At 43.0% G+C, this 18,837-nt stretch overlaps 1 protein-coding gene across 1 annotated transcript in view; it reads left to right on the forward strand.

The window, feature by feature from the left end:
- The window catches only part of ppm1lb (protein phosphatase, Mg2+/Mn2+ dependent, 1Lb), a 42,328-nt gene that overhangs the window by 12,243 nt on the left and 11,248 nt on the right, over positions 1–18,837 (forward strand). The window contains exon 2 of the mRNA XM_084558388.1: positions 17,225–17,441. Coding sequence (XP_084414514.1) covers positions 17,225–17,441 — 217 coding nt within the window. The remainder of the gene's footprint in view (positions 1–17,224; positions 17,442–18,837) is intronic.

Raw genomic sequence — 18,837 nt, forward strand, 5'->3', positions numbered from 1 at the left:
TCTCCTTTTCCCCTTCTATCTCCTCATCCACCCCCTTCCTTCCGCCTTACCTACTCATCTCTCTCTTTCTGATCCCTTCATGATCTCTTTGTCCTCAGAAATCAAAGTATGTCTTTCACCCTGAGTGTCTTCAGGTCAGTGCTGTCAAAGGAGTGCAACCGGAGATCTGTGTGTGAGGAAGCAGGAGTAGTGAAGGAGAAAGGTTCTTCCTCTGGATCAGATCTGACTCTATTTCAGGTCATGGTTGTTTATGACTGACTGCATCACTATATGTAGAAATGTTTATTGTAAGTTAACAGTCAGTATATACTAAAGCAAGTCTCCCTTTTGCCCAGTGTGCTTTCCTCATTTCTTATTTTTCATGTCTTCACTGACTTTTTGCCTTATTACCTTATACGTCCAATTCTACAGCACTATTTCCCTTTCCCCTTTCTCCTTTTCTACCTCTGTCTCCCTCCTTTTCATCCTCCCCCTGCCGCCCTCACCCCTACCCGCAGAGCCACCTTATCTCTCTGCAGTCTGTCTGACTTATTTATCACTGCTCTGAAATATTAAAGAGTCTGCTGCCTGTAGTCCTGAGGGGAGTCCGCGACTTTTACTCACGACGCACGCATGTGCAACCACACAGCGTAAATCATGGCGACTTCTGAAGGCGAGCGCAGGCTCCGCAACACTGCGCCGCGCACAGATGGCACGTCTTGTGGTTCTCGAGACTGACGGACTACGCGGGGAGTCTCGACAAATTCTGCTCCTTCGGGATGCTGTAGATACATGCATGCTGTCAGAAAGACTTTTGGTATGTGTGCTTGAGTGACTGCCAGTCAGCGGTACATACGTCCGTCACAGGACACCACTTAACATTAGTTGACCTTGCATAATAAGAGAGTCCTGACAAGTAGTATCACTGCCATTGGTTGCTGTATGGATAGAAATAGACTAGGAAAATCCCCAACTTCTCTCAGGCCTTATTTCATCAGAAGTAAGGCATTAGTATGCTCCATCTTAAATAACTGGATTGGACTCTGGATGATTAAACGACAAGAAATTAATGAAACTGGCTCCCCGCGCACCGCTCTTAAGTCGGACTGGGGCGATGTTGGCCAGGTGTGTGGAGTTGGGAATGCATGCTTCCTTTGAAGGGTTTTAATTTCTTTGAACCGCTATTAATATCGCTGAGAAACCTGGTGAGCAACACTATGAATAACTCACGTTGTCGGATGACATGCTGCACGAATAATTCCTCCTTTAGGTTTAGGTTTCTGTTTTCACTTCTCACCTTAGACTCAAGTTAAGTCAGTTTCATTAAAAAAGATTAAGGCGGTAAAGCCATTTAATTCAGTATTGTGTGATTAGCAAAAAAACATGGAAAACAGTGAGGCACCTGCTATATATTAACTTTCTCCAAGTATGGAAACCTTTCTACATTTTGGCATTTCGTACTTCATTATTTTCTGTAACAGTGAATTGACAGTGGCATGTAAAAATGTTGGAGATGTTGCTGAATCACGAAGTCAGCTCTCGGCTTCAGATCTTGATGTTTGATTGGAAATGCTTGATGTCACGGTCAGAGTGCGTTTTTGTGTTTTTGTAGGGTTTATGGTAGGATGGAGGCTCATACTGGCTACTGACTATTCTTAGCAGGCAGTCCCTTTGGGGGGGGGGGGGGGGGGTAGTGTTGTCTCAGGCTGGAAATGGTGAGCAGACCAAAGTGGAGTTGTTCTTCCCCATCATGGTACTGCACCTGCTGTGGAAACTGGGCTGCCTTTAAGACTTGTGGCCTGACGCCTGCTGGCTCTGTCACTTCAACCACAACCCTCCCCCACTAGGCATGACAACTAGTGTCCAAGCTGTCAAGAGATTGCAAACCAAACGTGAACAAAAATGATTAAAAGCTTTTTAATCCAAAATTATTCCCTGCGTGGGCAAGCTCATTCAGCATGTAAGTCAGTTCATTAGCTGGACCATCGAGAAAGCAGAGGATGGCTGGACGCCTTCCATGCAAAGCTTATTGAACGTGGCCAGCACAAATGTCCACTGCGCGGTTTTGAGCTCTAATGGGCAATGTTTAGAATTGTTTTGGAAAGTGGGCACTGGGTTTGGTGTTTGGCTACACATCCAGTCCTCATTATGCTGTACGGGAACTTGGCCGTGCTGAAGTTTTGAGCCATCATGGAGCAGCATGTGTCATCGTCACAACCTCATCATCTTTCATCGTGCTGTTTACCACTTAAATCACTTTGACCTGAGGGAACATGTTATATTTAAGCTATAAATAAAGGAAAATGAACATCAGTGGGGTCATGGAGCCAATGAGAACCGTTTCAGATGGTTTCGGACCAGCGTTAGAAGACACAGCGATCCTGGATCAGTTTTTATTTCTCACAGACATCCGTTCCTCTCTTCTGCCAGCGTGTGGGAGGGGAAGGCTTGGTCTCCCACAAGCCTGTCGCATAGACTGATGTGATGCCGGATCTACTGCCGTCTCTGTCCTTGTACTTGCATGACTCACATGCTGCAAGTAGCTGCTTCCCTTTACTCATCTCGCAGTTCTATTCTACTGTATTGTTCTTGTATCCATAGCACCACCATGCAAACTTGTCCCAAAATACACTTAACAGCCTTCATATCCAGAGTCTGTTAAATTTAGTCAATGCTCTGATTACTTGAGTGTCTACACTCATCACAATGTGACGCATACGTGTACACAAAAGCCTTGATTTTGGTCAGCAAGGTTTGTGGGAGCAGCAGCAGCAGCAGCAGCAGCCGATAGAGTGGAGTATTGATTTTTATGAATGTCGGTATATTTATCGGCAAGTGCAGTTTTGTTTTGCTCTGTGAGACACGCACACACACAAACAGGCGTTGCATTGATCGCTGTGTGTTTTTTCTTGCCTCTGATGAATGGGGAACACAGAGTTGGGGAGATGCCAGGAAGCCGATGTTTGGACCGGAGAAGGAAAATCACATTTTTAGTGTTGCATATCACTGAGTTATCAAGGGGACAGAGGTCAGGACTTGTGTATTGGGATAATAACCTTGTGGTGATTTATGAACTATGTGTGTGTGTGGACATACCTGCACATGTCCTTGAAGGCGTTGGAGAAGCACTGGCATTTATGACCGTCTTCATGGCGCTGTAGTCACTAATCAGAAGGAGACCGAGGAGGCAGGCAGTTTGTAATTAACGTGATAAAAGCAACATCTGTCTCCGGAGTGACAGCTAGAAAAAAAGTGTGTGAGGTTAAGGAGGAGGAGGAGGAGGAGGAGGAGGACGAGGATGTAAATTGAAGCACTGGGGTGTAAGGGAGATGATGATAAGTGAATGAAGTCGTGAGACGAAGCAGGAGTAACTAAAGGTGAGCAAGGGAGGGATCACACCAGCAGACTGCAGCGTTATTAAAATGAAAAGCCATCAATTTCTTCACATATGCTTCTCCTTCAAGACAAATCAGCAGAAATCCAGGCGTCGCTCTGTTCCTTATTTATGGGTGCCCCAATTATAAGCCTGCTGCCTGCTGCTTCTCGGCGGGTTGCGTGCGTATGGAAATTAGGTGCACGTGAAATATGGAACAGTTACTTTGCAGCATATGTCCACTGTATGGGTTATTTTTTCGCGGCCGCTGTGTTGCCTAATTGAAAAGAGTTGTTGTGCCAGGGGAGCCAGCTGTATGGAGATGAGAGCCACCATGAATGGATGGACACAGGAAGGGATGAATGGAGTCCAGGAAGCTGTTGACTCAGGACGGCGGAAGAAGCACTTGGCACTGGCAGTGTGGTGCAGCGTGCCTTGTGGCAACAAGCGTCTTTCAGAACAACTGCGGCGACCCAGTCTGCATCTCGGTTAACGAGTGCGAGACGAGTTATATTTAGAGCTAAAATAAATGAATTATGGATCTGTTAATTATTATTTTTTCTTTTTAAAAATGTCACACAGCTGTTTGAAATTGGCATGTTGTAAGGAAATTCCCATGAGCATTTTTCACACATTTTGGAAAAATCTTTAGACTAGTAAAGTGATGATTTTGTGCTCCCATTTAAGACTAGAAACGGCTTATTAATTCATCCTGATTACCACTTCAGCTGTGCAGACACAGATAGAGCATCAGTTTAATGAGTTTTGATGCACTAATTTCATGATCAGTGGTTGTTTGACCTACAGTTCGAGGGGGGTTTTGGTGATTGGCTAATTGCCGGGGCAATCTAGATTATGGCTGTTTGAGAATCTAATAAGTTTTGATCCCACATGGATGCCTTAAAGAAAGTCAACTGTGGCGAGCTTGTTCCAACTTTACTGGAGTAGGGTTTTACATGGCAGTACTGCATAACAGTGTTGACTGAGACTGTGTTGTCATTCTACTTCTTATGGAATGATTAATGGACAAAACTGATCTGTTTAAGTCGGTGTGAGCACGCATATCATTAGATATCATCCACCTGTGCTCGGGAAAAACTAATCAAAGGAGGAGCTGGAGGAACAGTCGCCGTCTCCGTCTTCTCTTCCGCATATAAACAGCTCCATCCTTCCTGTTTTCCTTCCTATCTTACCCATCTATCTAGATTTTACCGTTACTCTCTGGCCCGCAGTAAAGGCATTGCCGTTTGATAAAACTCTTGTATGGCGGAAGTGGTAATCTGTAAACAGAAAACTTTCCTCTCAGAACTACAGCTTTGGTCTTACTGGTAATTCTCTAATCTCGCGTTCGCTTTATTCTTCGTCAATCTTGGTGTTACCTCCTGTGTGGAGTGCAGCCTTTGCACTCCGTCTCTATTTATTTCCCTTTCATTTTCTCGCCACGCTTAGATTGTCTTTGTGCTTTGATAAGAGCAGAGGATGTAGCAACTTGAAGTGAGGAGGAGGTGGCAGAAATTCATTTTAAGTTCAGGTTTGGCTTTACGGCTGCGACATGCATAATCACCCGTTCGGAGCTGCAGGAAGTGGGACTGAAAAGAGCAAGTGGAAAGATAGGGTTTCACTGGGAGTGAGTGATATGGTATCGGTGCATACAAGTGCTTTGTGCTTGCAGTGAATTTGAGAGAAAATGCAAATTGATATTTCAGATCAGAGGAGCTGAATGGCTGCAGCGTGTGAGCGTGTATGTGGGGGAGAGAAAGAGCCGAAGTATGGGAGCAATGAGTCGTGAAGACGTAGGAGAGAGAGTTGGTGAGTAGTGATGACAAATGCACAGTGATGAAGGCCTCGAATCGTCTCTCCACCAGCGGCACCTTAATAGCTTCCTACCCACGAAATAACGGCGAGGGGGGATTTGTACTCCCACTCTAATGAAGCTGGCAACATCAGCATTCAGCTAAAAGTCCAACAATAGCAAGTCTTGGTGGAGAAATGTAGCTTCATCTGTGGTCTTTTAAATTATTTACTGATTTCTTGATGTCTTTTTCTTTAAATCGGCTAATGTCTTGAATAGCTGAAGAAGGGCAGCTAAGGACAGACTTCCTCTGCATTGTGGGCATTCTGCCTCAGTGAAGATGATCAGATCAAATCTCTCAGACAGATGTGATTATTCTAGCAGGGGATCTTCTGTACCAATTAATCAGGCAAGAAATGATTGATAAGTGGCTTCAATCACAGCAGGAAGAAGATGCACCTCTTCTTAGGCATCAATTGTGTGTGTGTGCGTGTGTGTCTTTGTGTGTGTGTGTGTACGCATCAGGTGCCAAGCAGACACTGGTGTGGTTCATTAGCTCAAAATGAAAGACCCTGCTGTGTCAGCTCTCAGCAGCTCGCACCCCGCGTGTGCATGTGGAGGGTTAGCATTGTGTAGGGATGCATCACCTCGGTGCGAGAGCGGCGGTGCCCGCGTGTATGTGTGCAATCGCGCGCTTGCGAGAAGAGAGGGGGGGCTGATGAAGCTTGCCACCCTGACTAGTGCATGAATATTTATGCAATTGATATATCAGTGTCTGCCAGAAAACGCAGGCCCCAGATAGCAGGAATACAAATAAGAACACTTGCCAAGGGTTTTGTGTGTCTGTGTGTGTGTGATCTGTGTGTGGGCACAGTGGTAGATTATAAGCCCGGGAGTACACGAGCAATTGGGAGGGTGTAAGATTGAGAAAGATGTGTGTGTGTGTGTGTGTGTGTGTCAGAGAGAGACAGAAAGGCGTAGCTGACATTTACTTAGTTCTTCTTCTCCTCTAGGCTTTTTGTGCCCCACATTCAAAAGAGGGAGAATAACACTCGCTCTTGTTTTTAGAAACTTTCGCCTGCTGTCTTCACATCTCTGCCTCCCTCACTGTATTTCGTTGTGCCGGTTGTTCCCAGCGCACAGACAAAATGAAGTCTGTGAAAAATAAGAATCTAAAAAAAGCAACTGGGTTCTTTGGTAAATATCTACCAGCTGTTCTGTTAGACAACTAGATTGAAAACACTTGACACAGTGCCATCAATAGAAAAGTGCGCGACTTAAAAGATAAGGTCACACTTTGTTCCATGACTGTCTTAAAACATATGTAAAGCGTATATGAAATCGACATTGCTCGCTTTAACTGTTCCTCCTGTTAATTCTCTTCCTAGTCATGGAAAATCTACAGTTTCTTCCGAATCTTCAAAAGTTGCTGTGTTTTAATCCGCAAATCCCACAGATGCTGCCTGGAGGAACACCGCCACATTTACAAGACACACTGGCTTCGGTTAATAATTCAGACTCCCGAAGCCTCAAAGTAATCTCCGATTATTGCACTCAATGGGGACTGCGTTTGTCTCCAGTTTGTCTTCAGTTTCATTGAAATTGTATTAGGAAGGGAGCTTTTCAGTACTGCATTAAGATAGATATAAAAGCAAAAGAAATATGGCCTTCAAATTTCAGTCAAGTGGTTGGATGCAATTTATTTTAGATGATTTTGTGGCAATACTGTACACTGCTGTTGTTGTTTTCTTATTTAACTTACTGTAAAGGTTATACAACACTTCTTCTTGAGCCTGACCCCAGATTTCTGACTCACTACCTATAACAATGTCTTGGATTTTAATACTTGTCAGATTAATTTGACACAAGCAATTGTATAAAGACACAAGATTTATAAAATTTACACTCTAGACTTTACATTTAAATCAGGAACGGTCACGTATTTGCAAGCTAACCCATATTATAGTAATTCTCTTATCTATATTCAGGAGAGAAGAAGCGTGAGCAATGAGTTGTGCACCACTGAACATTTGCTCCAGTGTAGTAATTAGAAGACATGAAGTGTGGTAATGTCAACACACTGCACAGTAAACTTGGTCTCGTAAACTCTCGGCCCGGGAGAAGATGCTACAAAGGTCCTTGAGTGTGAATTTATTTGCTCTTGAAACTCTTGAAAGAACCAAAACAAAATATATATTTTTTTTTTTGTCTGCAGCAGCCACAAAAACAGACAACCGGAAAACACCAAGATGACTTTTTATCTCTGCATGTAAACAACACCGCCGCTGATTAGTCTAAGTAAAATCCCCTGGGTTTTCCTCTTTCCTGCGAAGCAAAAGGGAAAATGGGAGACAAGTAAATGTCAGCGGTATACTCCTCTCGCGCAGAAATCGTGCTGAGGTGTTTTATATAAATAGACCAGAGGCGTGTGTTGGGGTCTGAAGGACAAATGCGTTTCTAATAGATGGCAAAAGGACAAGCCTATGGAGATACCAAGCATCTATATTTGATACTCTCTTCTCTTCTCTTCTCTTCTCTTCTCTTCTCTTCTCTTCTCTTCTACACATGCTGCCTTAAGGAATCCATAGGAACATAATTATTATTTTTTTTTTATTGTATACACTTCAGTTCTTTCCCCCCACAAACTTTTAATAGCACTGCTTCTGTCCTCAGCACACAAGGACATCTGTGAGCTGATGGATATCTGAGAAGTGCTTACCCAAACCCTCTGGGTCCTGAACAGAAATGGCCATCGTTCTAGTCTTACATCTGTTCGTTTATGAAAACTGCAAATAGTGCAATAATTAAGTCTTCCTCCTGTCATAACTCAGCATTATAAGCATTAAAGTAAACTTCTTTTTTGCTGTAGTTTGGCATTATTAATACCATATGATTTACATCAGTACAAGTCCATATCCATGCTTTGTACCAGATTGCCACCATTATTTTGTTCAGTGTGTTGTTTTTATCTTTCAGGGCTTCAGCTAACAAATAATTGATTTTAAGGAATAACCTGATGTCTTTCTACTCATCAAGTAATTTAGTTCATAAAAAATCAGAAAAATATCCACATTTTCCAAACCTCAATGGCCTTACAAGCCTTCAATTTTCTTGTTTTGTCCTAACGGTCTCTAAAACTCAATATGACAAGACGGAACCGGCAGTGATTATTTAAATGATCACTTAATCTGGAGATTATTTTCTCCACAAACTGATTATTTGTTTGGTCACGACAAGCGCTATTTCCTAAAATCAAAGTCTTCGTAATCCTTGTCTTTGATAAATGATTTGTTAATTCATTTTCTGATAATCAAGTCATGGGTTACTTGCTACTTGATTACGGTTTATTTCAACCCAGTGATTATAAAATAATGCTTTGCGTGTGATTGCTTGTCTCAAGAATTCTTATTTTTTTCCCATGAACAAATAATCCGCTGGTGATTTTGTGGATTGATTGCTCAGTCGCTGGGTTGCAAGCTATTTGTGAACTATAATTGAGGAGCAGGGAAAGCACAAATTATTTGATTGTCTAAATAGCTGCCCACTAGTCTTCTTTCAGCCGGCTAATCAGTTCAGCTGCGCCCTGATTGATACGCTAATGGCACAAAAATCAGATCTGTGCACCGATGCTGTCAGATGAGACATAATGCCTTCGCTTGCACTAAACAATCAATAACGCATTTTCCCTGCCTAAAAGAAAAAAAATTCACCTGTGCGGGTGAAAATGTTGACCTTGCAACTCCGTTAACTCCCTTCAGCTAATATGATTGGAGTTTCCTAAAGAGTCTTGGAAAAAGAGACTCACGGGAAGTCTTGCTTTCGCTGTAATGTCGTAGGAATGTCTAATGTTTATTCAGAATCATCTTTTGTTTTCTTGCAGCAGTAGTAAAGGCGTGGGATGGTGTGCGGATGTTGCTGTTATAATAGAGTTGCTGTAGGTGGTGTCTGTGCTGGAATCACAGCGCAGAAACGCTACCTGCTGACAATCGTAGCTGAAGTGTTACTGAAAAAAACCTGTCTTTACCGATCCAATTATTTCTGTTGTTGTCGTCCACGCTTATTAAACCTAACTTGCGTCCAGTCAAGCCTTCTTTATATGCTTTAGTTTAATGTTGAATGAAAGGACTCTGAGCTTAGCAAAACAATAAGTCATTATACTGCGCAGAAATGAAATGCGTTGTGTGTTTTTTAATCAGTCCCACACCTCCGAGACGCTGCCACTGATTCTCATTCTTCCGCTCTCCATCTTTTTCCTCTGTCATGCGGCTCATTCTCCTCACCTGAACGCGCACCTAAAATGGTTTTATCACCTCTGCTCCCTTCCTCTCACCTCCTCATTTCATTCCGTGCTTCCATCACTCTCACACCCTCACCTCGGTGTTTACGGCCTGTGCTGATTTATGTTCAGCTGGAGTTATTCTAATTGCCACCCGTTCGCTCTGTGTGACAGGCGTTTGACGTGTGGAGCGCCCGGGCCAAAGGTAATAAGTGCTTCTGTCTATCCGCCCGCGACACATACGCATGAGCGCTGGCGCCGGCACCTGCGCACTCATGCACACACAACACCAGGCTACCTTTGTGCTACGGCTGCTTAGCATTCAAATCCATGTTGATCCACGTCTTTTACACAAGAAATTACAAGGCTATAGTGCTTAGCAGCTGGCATTATATTTCATAGATTCTACATTTACACTGTGGCAGCTGTTTGTGTGTTTGTGCAGCGTGTGGTGCGAGTTGTATGCTGCAAGAAGATGAATGTTATTTGCTGCCATGCTGGAGAGGTGTGAGCATCTTTTGTGAGCTGATATATTGACAGAGATGACATGAACAGGACATGTTTCAGGTAATTCATTCAAGCTGGCTGAACTCATCACAGTGGGTGTGTCGAGTGTCCATTTCATGGTAAGCTCGTGAAATGCCTGTCACGTATTTTTTATTTTTTTTTTGCCGTGTGGCTAGGTCATTCATTTCGCAGCACAGCAGTGGAGTGGCATATGGACAGAGGAGAGCTGGCAGACAAAGAGGCGAGAGAAGATGACATGCAACAAAGGTCCTCCGCTGAAATCAAACCAGGCTGCTCTCTGTCTGTTGAACTGTTGATTAACTTGAATTCATTCCAGTCCTGTCGCCAGTCAGTCAAACAGGCACTTAAAAGTTTGAGTGCTTTTATAGACGACTGACAAACTTGTAATATGGTTCAAATTGTAAAATCACCTCTAGTTAAACAGTGTTTTACTAAACCAAAACAATAAATCCTCGTCCTTGTTAAAGCGATTCACTTAGTGGTCATAGTTTTATAGCTGACAGCGAAGTGCTAGTGGACGTAGCAGGGCTGCGCTCGCGTAAGTAACCCTGTTGAAGTGGATGCTGTTTGGAAAGATAGTCCATGCTTTTCAAATGGAAGGATATAGTTAATTATAACATATTGAAACTGAGACAAAGAGCAATTGTAAGCCTTTTTTTTATTTTTTTTTTAAATATCATTATCGTCCACATATCCTGTATCAGTCAGGTTGTAACACAAGCCGTTGACTTCTCTCCATGCTTCAACAGTTTTATGAGTCATGGTTCTGGCAACACTGAGTTTTATAGATGATGCTGAGTCTCTTTTCTATAAACTAAACATTAGTCTATTTTCGAGCCCGTAACCAGGTCACAGGCACTCACCTACTACCAGGTTGGGCTATAGGAAGTTATGGATCAACCAGATGGCCTCCCATCTCATACGCTGTTTAGATTTAATAAGAGTTTCACCTCCTCTAATGGACCCGGCTGTTACAGGAAGGACGCACATTAAAGTCTTTTTCCAAGACGTGTTCACCGCGAGCGGAGAGGCTGACGGATGAGTCTGTTCACTTCCTGAATGCGAATCGCCCCCGTAATAGTTGCCTTCACTTTATGAGCGAGATACGTCTCTGTTTGCGAGGGTGTACCTGTCTGGGTGTGTGTTCGAAGTGCTAGATTTGGAACTGCCGGACGGTCACCTTTGCAGTAAAATCTGCTTTATTGGAAACGGAACGAGCCAGCAGCCAGCAGCCTGCCGTCCCCGGGAGCAGGTCTTTGTGTATTGATTCAAGTTTGAGAGGACTTCCACTGAGACTGGGCCAGAGGTGGGCCAGATGTTGAGACAGTCGGGGGGCCCCTTTGCAGCTGTAACCATGGCTACCAGATGTTCACATCACACCAGTGTTACACTTCTCATTCTTTAACAGCCAGAGAGAAAAAGACGGTGTTTAGCCAAGAAGGTGTATCTCGTGTCGATCTCACTCCTTCCTTCTCTGAAGACGCTGGAGGCACTGAAGCATTTACAGCCACCGTTAATGGACTTCTGTTCGACTTTCTCGTCCTTTTCCTCTTTTATAACCCTCCCCCGTGAAATCCTCCTTCACTTTACTGAAGCCGTTTCTGTCCTCTTTACACCGTCAGCCATGCAGCACACTACTGACCCTCGGAGACGTGACAGGTATTTGAATATGCTCCTGAGAGTGTTTTATTTTTATTTTTTATGTTTCTTGAACTCCAGCAGTGACATTGTGTTTGTCTATCTATTTGTTTTGTCTCTCGCTAAAGGAGAGTTGAAGTTCACGGTACCAGCGTCGGCGCCCCTCCCCATCCCTCCATCGCTCAATCTCTCACTCTCCGAGCCCATCTGCGCTCAAAATGTTTGTTGTGGGTTTTGGGTGAGATTTAATGGCTGGAAGAGCGAAATAGTTTTGAGAAGTCTGGGTAAAATTTGTGTGTTGTGCACAAGGGGGTTTTTTCAAGGCCACAAAAACAGTTCCAATCTGGCTCCAGACTCAGGCTGCACAGGAAGTCACTGGGCCATAATACTCCGTTAGAAGTAATAGTTTTTCTCTCAAGAGCTTATTGATTGGTTCCCGAAGACAAATATTAAAAGTGATTAACTGTTTGTGTGGACCACATCTCACATCCCCTGCAGAGCGAGCTTGATCTAGCATTCTTTCCAAAACTCGACTGGAGAAAGCTATAGAGTGGTGGACGTGACCGTATGAATGGTACTACTTTTTGTTTTTACTCACAAGGTCAAAATTTTACTGGCAGTCACAACTATTCCACTCCCAAGTGTGTTAGAAGGATTTAAAGTATTTTAAAGCAACTTCTAAAAGGCAGTTTCAAAACATTCTTACCACAAGGTCCATGTAGTAGCTGTTGTTGTTGTCTTCCTCAACACATTGAGTATTAATTCCAGTTGTCACACAGTCGTAAATGTCTAAATTTACATTTTTTAGGGCCCTTAAAGGAATTTTTGACTGAGATCTGAAACCACAACTTAATGAATCATGGGTTGAAATAGTGTTGGTGTTTTTATGAGCTAAAGTTTGTGTGTTCTGCGTTGGCTTGTATGTTTGTTTATCTCATTTAAAGATAATATTCTACCAGATCCCACTCACAACTCTTTTATCACGCATACAAAGCTGCGGTGGGAAGTAAGGCCTTCGTGTTCATGCTCTCTTAAGGTGCAGATACACTTAAAATATCACATATAACACATCAGAGGGCAACCCGCGATGAAGGCCGATTTTGGCGTCACCTCAAGTCACCTGTGTCTGGGTCAAAATGTTGCACTTGAACGCACCACAAAGAGTAGGGCCGGTGGCCAGCTGGTCCAAATGTTCCACTGCCTGATTGAAAAGAAGCAACAGGAAGAGTTGGGATTAGCTGGGAGGCTAGGACGCAAGGAAGAGCTACAAATTGTTTTACAGAGCTAGCCTCTCCTGAATCGTGCTGATCAGTTCATCCACAGTTTATTCATCCTAGATGATCATATCGTTGTGAAAATGTTCAGCTTCAGCTTTCAACATGCTGAATCGTCTGAAAATCCGGAGACGATGGAACGTCTAGTGTCAACGTTCGCCAACAGCAATTGCGTCAGTCTCGTCTCTTTAGTATTTTTCAATTGTAGTTTCAAACGTGTACATTTTAAAGTGAAAACAACAAAGTGGAATATCATGATGTGCCTTTTCTCCACAGTCCCTAGTATCCACTGCTTTCTCTGTATTTCATTGCTTTGATAGTTCAGTCACTTATCCCAGGCTCTGTCTTTAAACCAGGATCTCTTTCTTTCTCTCTTTAATGATGTGCTTGAGTGATGCTAATGAATGGTTCTTACTGCCCTCCTCGGTCTCTCTCTCTCTCTCTCTCCCTCCGTTCCCTTTTTTCTTCTTCTCTCCATCTGCCTGCTTTATCTGTCAGGGACGCAGAAAGAGATTTCTCTACCTGGTTTATGAAACTCCCTTGGGGCGATTCTAAAAGGGAAAACTTGGGTGACTTCTCTCGTTTCTGCTGGCCTTGCGATATGATGGATGGAAATGTTTAGAAGGCCTGACTATTTCTGGTGGACTGTGCGTCTGAGTGGCTCACAGTAATAGTTGTCAGCGGGGAGTGTTTGGGTAACAGGGTAGATGATGCAAAGTGTGTAGGTGGTCCTGTTGAGATAGGAAGGTGTGTGCGCGTGTATTGCCTGTGTGCACATACAGGTTTGTGCTTGCATGTGTGCTGCAAGTGAAGTCTGGTGTGAAGGAGAGCTCAATGTGATGCTTCTGTACTGCCATGACTGATTGCCAAGTCTCCTGTGTTGGGACTGGGAATCACAGTAATAATTTTCTCTTAAAATCTTAAATTATAAGTGAATAAAACGGATTATAATGAAAAATCGGTTCTTGAAGTACGTTATCAAGCAAACATCGGCTATTACCAGTTTCTTAAAGTGCATGTTTTGGTTTAGACCTTCACATTTGTTAAAATTAATAAACTAAATAATCAGTGATGCATTATTGATGAGGGAAATTTGAGTTGCTTCCTCTAATAAAAGCACAACTGTGGTAGTTCATATTTATACAAATTACATATTATTTTATTCATTGCCACCATCTGATCAATCCCAGATTATAATCAAGGATCCTAACTTTTCTTTTAGTGTGTAATACCACCGCTCTTGACTTTATGTATAATGGGAAATGAGTCACTCAGACTAGCTCGCAGATAATTCAAACACTCAATACCGCAGTTTCCCTCAGCTCGTAAGAGTCTTTTCAGCCCATTGCATTGAATTATGGGCCATACAACTACTTTTTTTTATTATTGATCCTCATTGCACTCGTTTTTTCCTTTTTTCTCAAGATGTTTTTGGCACTTTGCCTGCATTTTGATGGCTAGAAAGAAACAGGAAAAAGGTGCAACGAGTACGACGTGCAACAAAGCAATCGAACCATGAAAGAAAGTCTTGCAGTGCAGATTAACCGCTAGGTCGCCGGAAAACCAAAAATGTGTGACCTAAACAAGGAGAGATTAACAGTGGAAAACACTGTGGAGCATATGGCCGTATCATCTGGTGTTAATAAATCTGAAAAAACATCTGAAAAAGAAACAGTCATCCAATCCGATAGACAGTCCGCACGTACTCTGCCATAGTAATACTGTAATTTAAGATAAACTGTGAGGTTAGATTGAGGATTGTACACAAGGACACATAAAGGATGGTCCTCTGGAGCACGCAAGTGTTGCTGTTCACATCCTGCCGTGTGTTTCACACAGTTTCGCTGGGCAACACTTGGTTGTCATAAGTAAATTTAGTGTGTAAACAATACACAATTTAAAGGAAGCTCTCTGTGTTGTGGGACTTTTCTCTCTCGAACAGGCCTTCAACTCAATTTTCAGTTCTTTGTGTTTCCCCTCAAACATATTAAGTCATCATCTTCATCAACTCTCCATCCAGTCTTTAGTTTCAGTTCACATTTGACTGCTCTCCTTTGGGTAAGAAAGAATTTTACTTCCTGACCCTTCTCTTCCCCCTTCAGCCTTCCAGCTACAATAACAATCAGCATTCCTTCTTTATGCACTTTTGCTAATCTCATCCTTCATTTTGTTCCCACATGTTTTGCTTTCCTTGATCCTTGTCTTTATCCCTCTGTTCTGCAGTGTTCATCCCCGCAATCCCTCCCTCATCTGCCCTTCCTCCCTTTCATCCTCTAAGCTGGTGTTAAATGAGCCAGCAGGTTGGATGATCAGATAGTCAAGACTCGGGTTCGACATGTGCAGTCATACCGTTAAAAGAACTGTAGCTGGAGAAACGCTTTCTGACCCCAGTGCTATGTTAAGGACCTGGAGGTAGACATTTAGCACAGTATAACCTAAGCAGACAAAAGACTTCTTGTTCTATTCATGACCTTTGAACCTGGTTTGTGTGTCCTGCTGCCTGCATGGTAACCGCAAAATGAAAGTATGTCAACGGTGATTGTTCTCAGACGAGAGAGAGAGAGGACAAAAGGATGTGGAAAGGACCCGCGGTGATTTTTGACTGAGCATCACCATGGGAGCAGAGCGAAGGGGGACGGTCAGAAATGAGAGAAAAATAAAGACAAAGCTATGCGCAGCCATGAAGGAGAAAAACATTGTGACTGTTTGGGTTTCATCGGAGAGGATAGTGGAAGATTTACAGAACTCGCAGTGGAAAGTTTCAACAACGACGACAAGATACAACAAGAGAGGATTCGACTGATTGTTTTCATGTGTAGAGAAAACGCAGAGGAGACAGGGGTTATCTGAGTCCTTGAAAGCAATTTCCCAGAGCAGAATGGGCTATAGATGGAGAGGGAGGTATAGATGGGAGAGAGCAGCTCTAAATGGGGACAGCGTATGAGCACTTGAGACATAGAGTTCATCTGTGGGTATCTGTCATATGACCTCAAATCATTATACTCAGTGCCAGGAAATTGCAAACTTTGTCTCCTTTGGAATAGCTCACTGTTTTCTCAGTCCATTGCTCTTTTTTTTTTTCTTTCTTCTTTTTTTTTTTTTTTTTTAAATCATTGCAGGTGTTCGACTCTCCGCAAAGTGAAAACCACATGAAAAATAAGACTCCGCGATGATGCAGATCAGTGAAGTGTCAGCAGTATATTATCTGACAATTGTACCGGATGACCTCGGTCTGGCTAGTCTTCTGTGCGCCCTGAAAGCTGAGGAGGCGGGGCGGGCATTATTTTCTCTGAACCAGCAGCGGGAATGTGTAAAAAAAAAAAAAAAACTGTTTAGCTGGTGTTATCCTTGGAGTAAAATGGGTAGAGGTGAGGATACAGTTTCTCTAGCTCAGCTCTGTCCCACAGCATGAGCTTGGGTGCGTTTGATTGGCGATGCACTTTTACTTTCTTTGTCTTAGTTTAGTCCATGTTTGCTGTTTATCAAAACTTATTCAAGTTGTAGTTATAAAATGAGTATGGATTTAAAGGGCAGACTTTGGGCTTTAAGTTGAGGGTATTTGCAGCCGAACTGGAAGAAAACTTTAGGAATTAAAGGTCTGTATTATGCTTTAGTTAACTAGGCAGAGCTAAGGACACAGTTTCTCTCACATTCCCTTTCTTTATCTTTGTGTAATCTGTGATTTATCAGCTTCAGCAAGGCAGAAAGGACATGGAGGTTACTGCTTCTGTAGCTTGCTGCCAAATACCGCTTGTGCGCATATGTATAGTTCCTGTAATTATTTGTCAAAAATACAAGTTTTTATTCGGGGGAATATTCTGGGAGATAAGCCTGTTCACTTTCTTGCTGCCGGCTGCCTGGCAACCTCAAGGTGATAACAAGACTCCAGGGAGCTGCTGGCCCAGTCAAGAAATAGTTCCAGCACATATCAGGCCACAGGTCCACTGCATGACATTTTTACATTACATTCTCGGATTCGTAAGGATTAAACGAGCACGATACATAACATGCTCCTTTGTGACCTTAAGAGGCCCTGTTTGGCAGATTTGTGTTTACTTATGGGAAAAGCGAGACTAGTTTTTGTTGATTCCAGTGTTTATGCCAAGCTTATCTAACTCTCATTAAGATTGTGAGTTGATGTATTTGCTAACATGTCAAGTGTTTGTTTGATGTGATGTTTCCACTGGAAATATAGACACAGGTGTTATATGTCTATTGCCATTGCTTGGACACGAGTACACTTATCAGCATGTGGAACACGTCCAAATATACGTCACGTCTCTGTGTTTTTGACCAAATGATTTATTTTTTTTCCCTGCCACAATCTAATTCTTTATCTGTCTCCCTCTGCTCTTCATTATCAGGCTGCTGCTGACTTTGCTAAGGCCCACCTGCCAGAGGCTCTGCGCCAGCAGCTACTGACCTATGAACGCGAGAAAGAGCGAGACCGAGAAAAAGACAAGGAGAAAGATGAAAAAAAGGAGAGAGTCAGCCTCTCCTATCCTTCCATCCTGGAGCAGCAGATACTGACGCTGGACAGAGAAATGCTGGACAAGCTTTCTGCCAATTACAACGAAGCAGGTGTGTATTTGTTAAGCGCCGCACCTGCCTTTAAAAATGCATTTTATGAATAATGTATTCGTGCATGCGATTGCCCACAATGGCTTTGTCTGTCTAGGTGCTACACCGCTTCATTAATTAGCGATGATATATAGGTATGAGTGCACACAGTCTGTTGGCTTTGACCATTAAACTAGAATGCACACAGATAGATTCAAGCCACGGGTGTTTCTCATTACTGGAGGCACAGTGAGAATGGCTCCGAGTTGTTTGCAGCAATGTTTTTAAATTCCCTCTATAATGCTGCACGCATACTATTATTTTCTACTCCACTGTTTCCCTTGACGGTGGTTGAATAGTGACTGTCAGCAGCCCAAGGCCTTGCTTATTCAGCTGTTTAAATACAAGTTGATCTTCACAAGGCTTGTAGTAATTATCTCTGGAGGGTTGTACAGACAGAGAGAGAGAGAGAGTGATGGAGTGAAAGGGGTAGGAGAAGGGTCAGAGGGAAGAATGCATGTATGCAAGGGGGTAATTTTACTGGTAAGAGACGTACGGTTGAGAGGAATGTGAGACCAGTACAACAGGTCAAAGGAAGGGAAAACGATAAAAGGTAAGGGCTGAGGAAAAGTTGGGAAAGAGACTGAGAAGTTGGACACAAAGATGATCCAGATCTACCTTGGTGGCGGAAAACGATCCTACATCAGTATCATACATTAGCATGAGCATGAGATATTAGAGGAGGCGAAAAATGTGTTTGTACTTGAGACTGAGTCGTTATTGGCTTATTGAACCCGAAGGTGAGGGAGTTTAAATATAGATTATACGATGATTACATGGACTAACTGCAACCTCAAGAATGAAGCCTGTGGGAAAGGTCAGTTTTCCTTCCAGTGCCCTGATTGAACTAACCCTCTCAGTTGAGTGAGTAAACACAGGAGAAAAGGAGTCGCAAAAGCAAATAGGTTTTGGTTTACATAGCAACTAATGAAAGGGAAATTCTGGGTTTGAACAGACTGGATTTTAGCTTCAAAGTTTGGGGTTGATGTGTAGATGATTATCACACCAAATGAATTGCAAAGATGTTGGAAGATGGCCAAATCGGAAAGAAAACTGGTGGTCAGGCAGTCGTACAATTTAAACAAACAAACTCTCAAAGATTATCGCCCAAACTGTTAATTGTAAACATCCAACAGTTTACTGACTAACCTCGCAGATGTGCTTTAAAGGCCGTGAAACACCAAGTAACAATAGGTTGCTGGCCAGTGTCTGCGAGCATCTGTGGATCTAGACTAGTGCGGGGGCATGTGAGGAGATTGAGGAAACTTGCAGATTGTTTTTTGGATATTTTCGCAAAACGAGATCATCTAGAAAGCTAACTTCCTAGCCTCCCAGCTACTAGTAGCTCTTCTGGTTT

The sequence above is a fragment of the Chelon labrosus genome (genome assembly GCF_963514085.1).
Source record: "Chelon labrosus genome assembly, chromosome: 13".
In the NCBI taxonomy this organism is placed as follows: domain Eukaryota; kingdom Metazoa; phylum Chordata; class Actinopteri; order Mugiliformes; family Mugilidae; genus Chelon; species Chelon labrosus.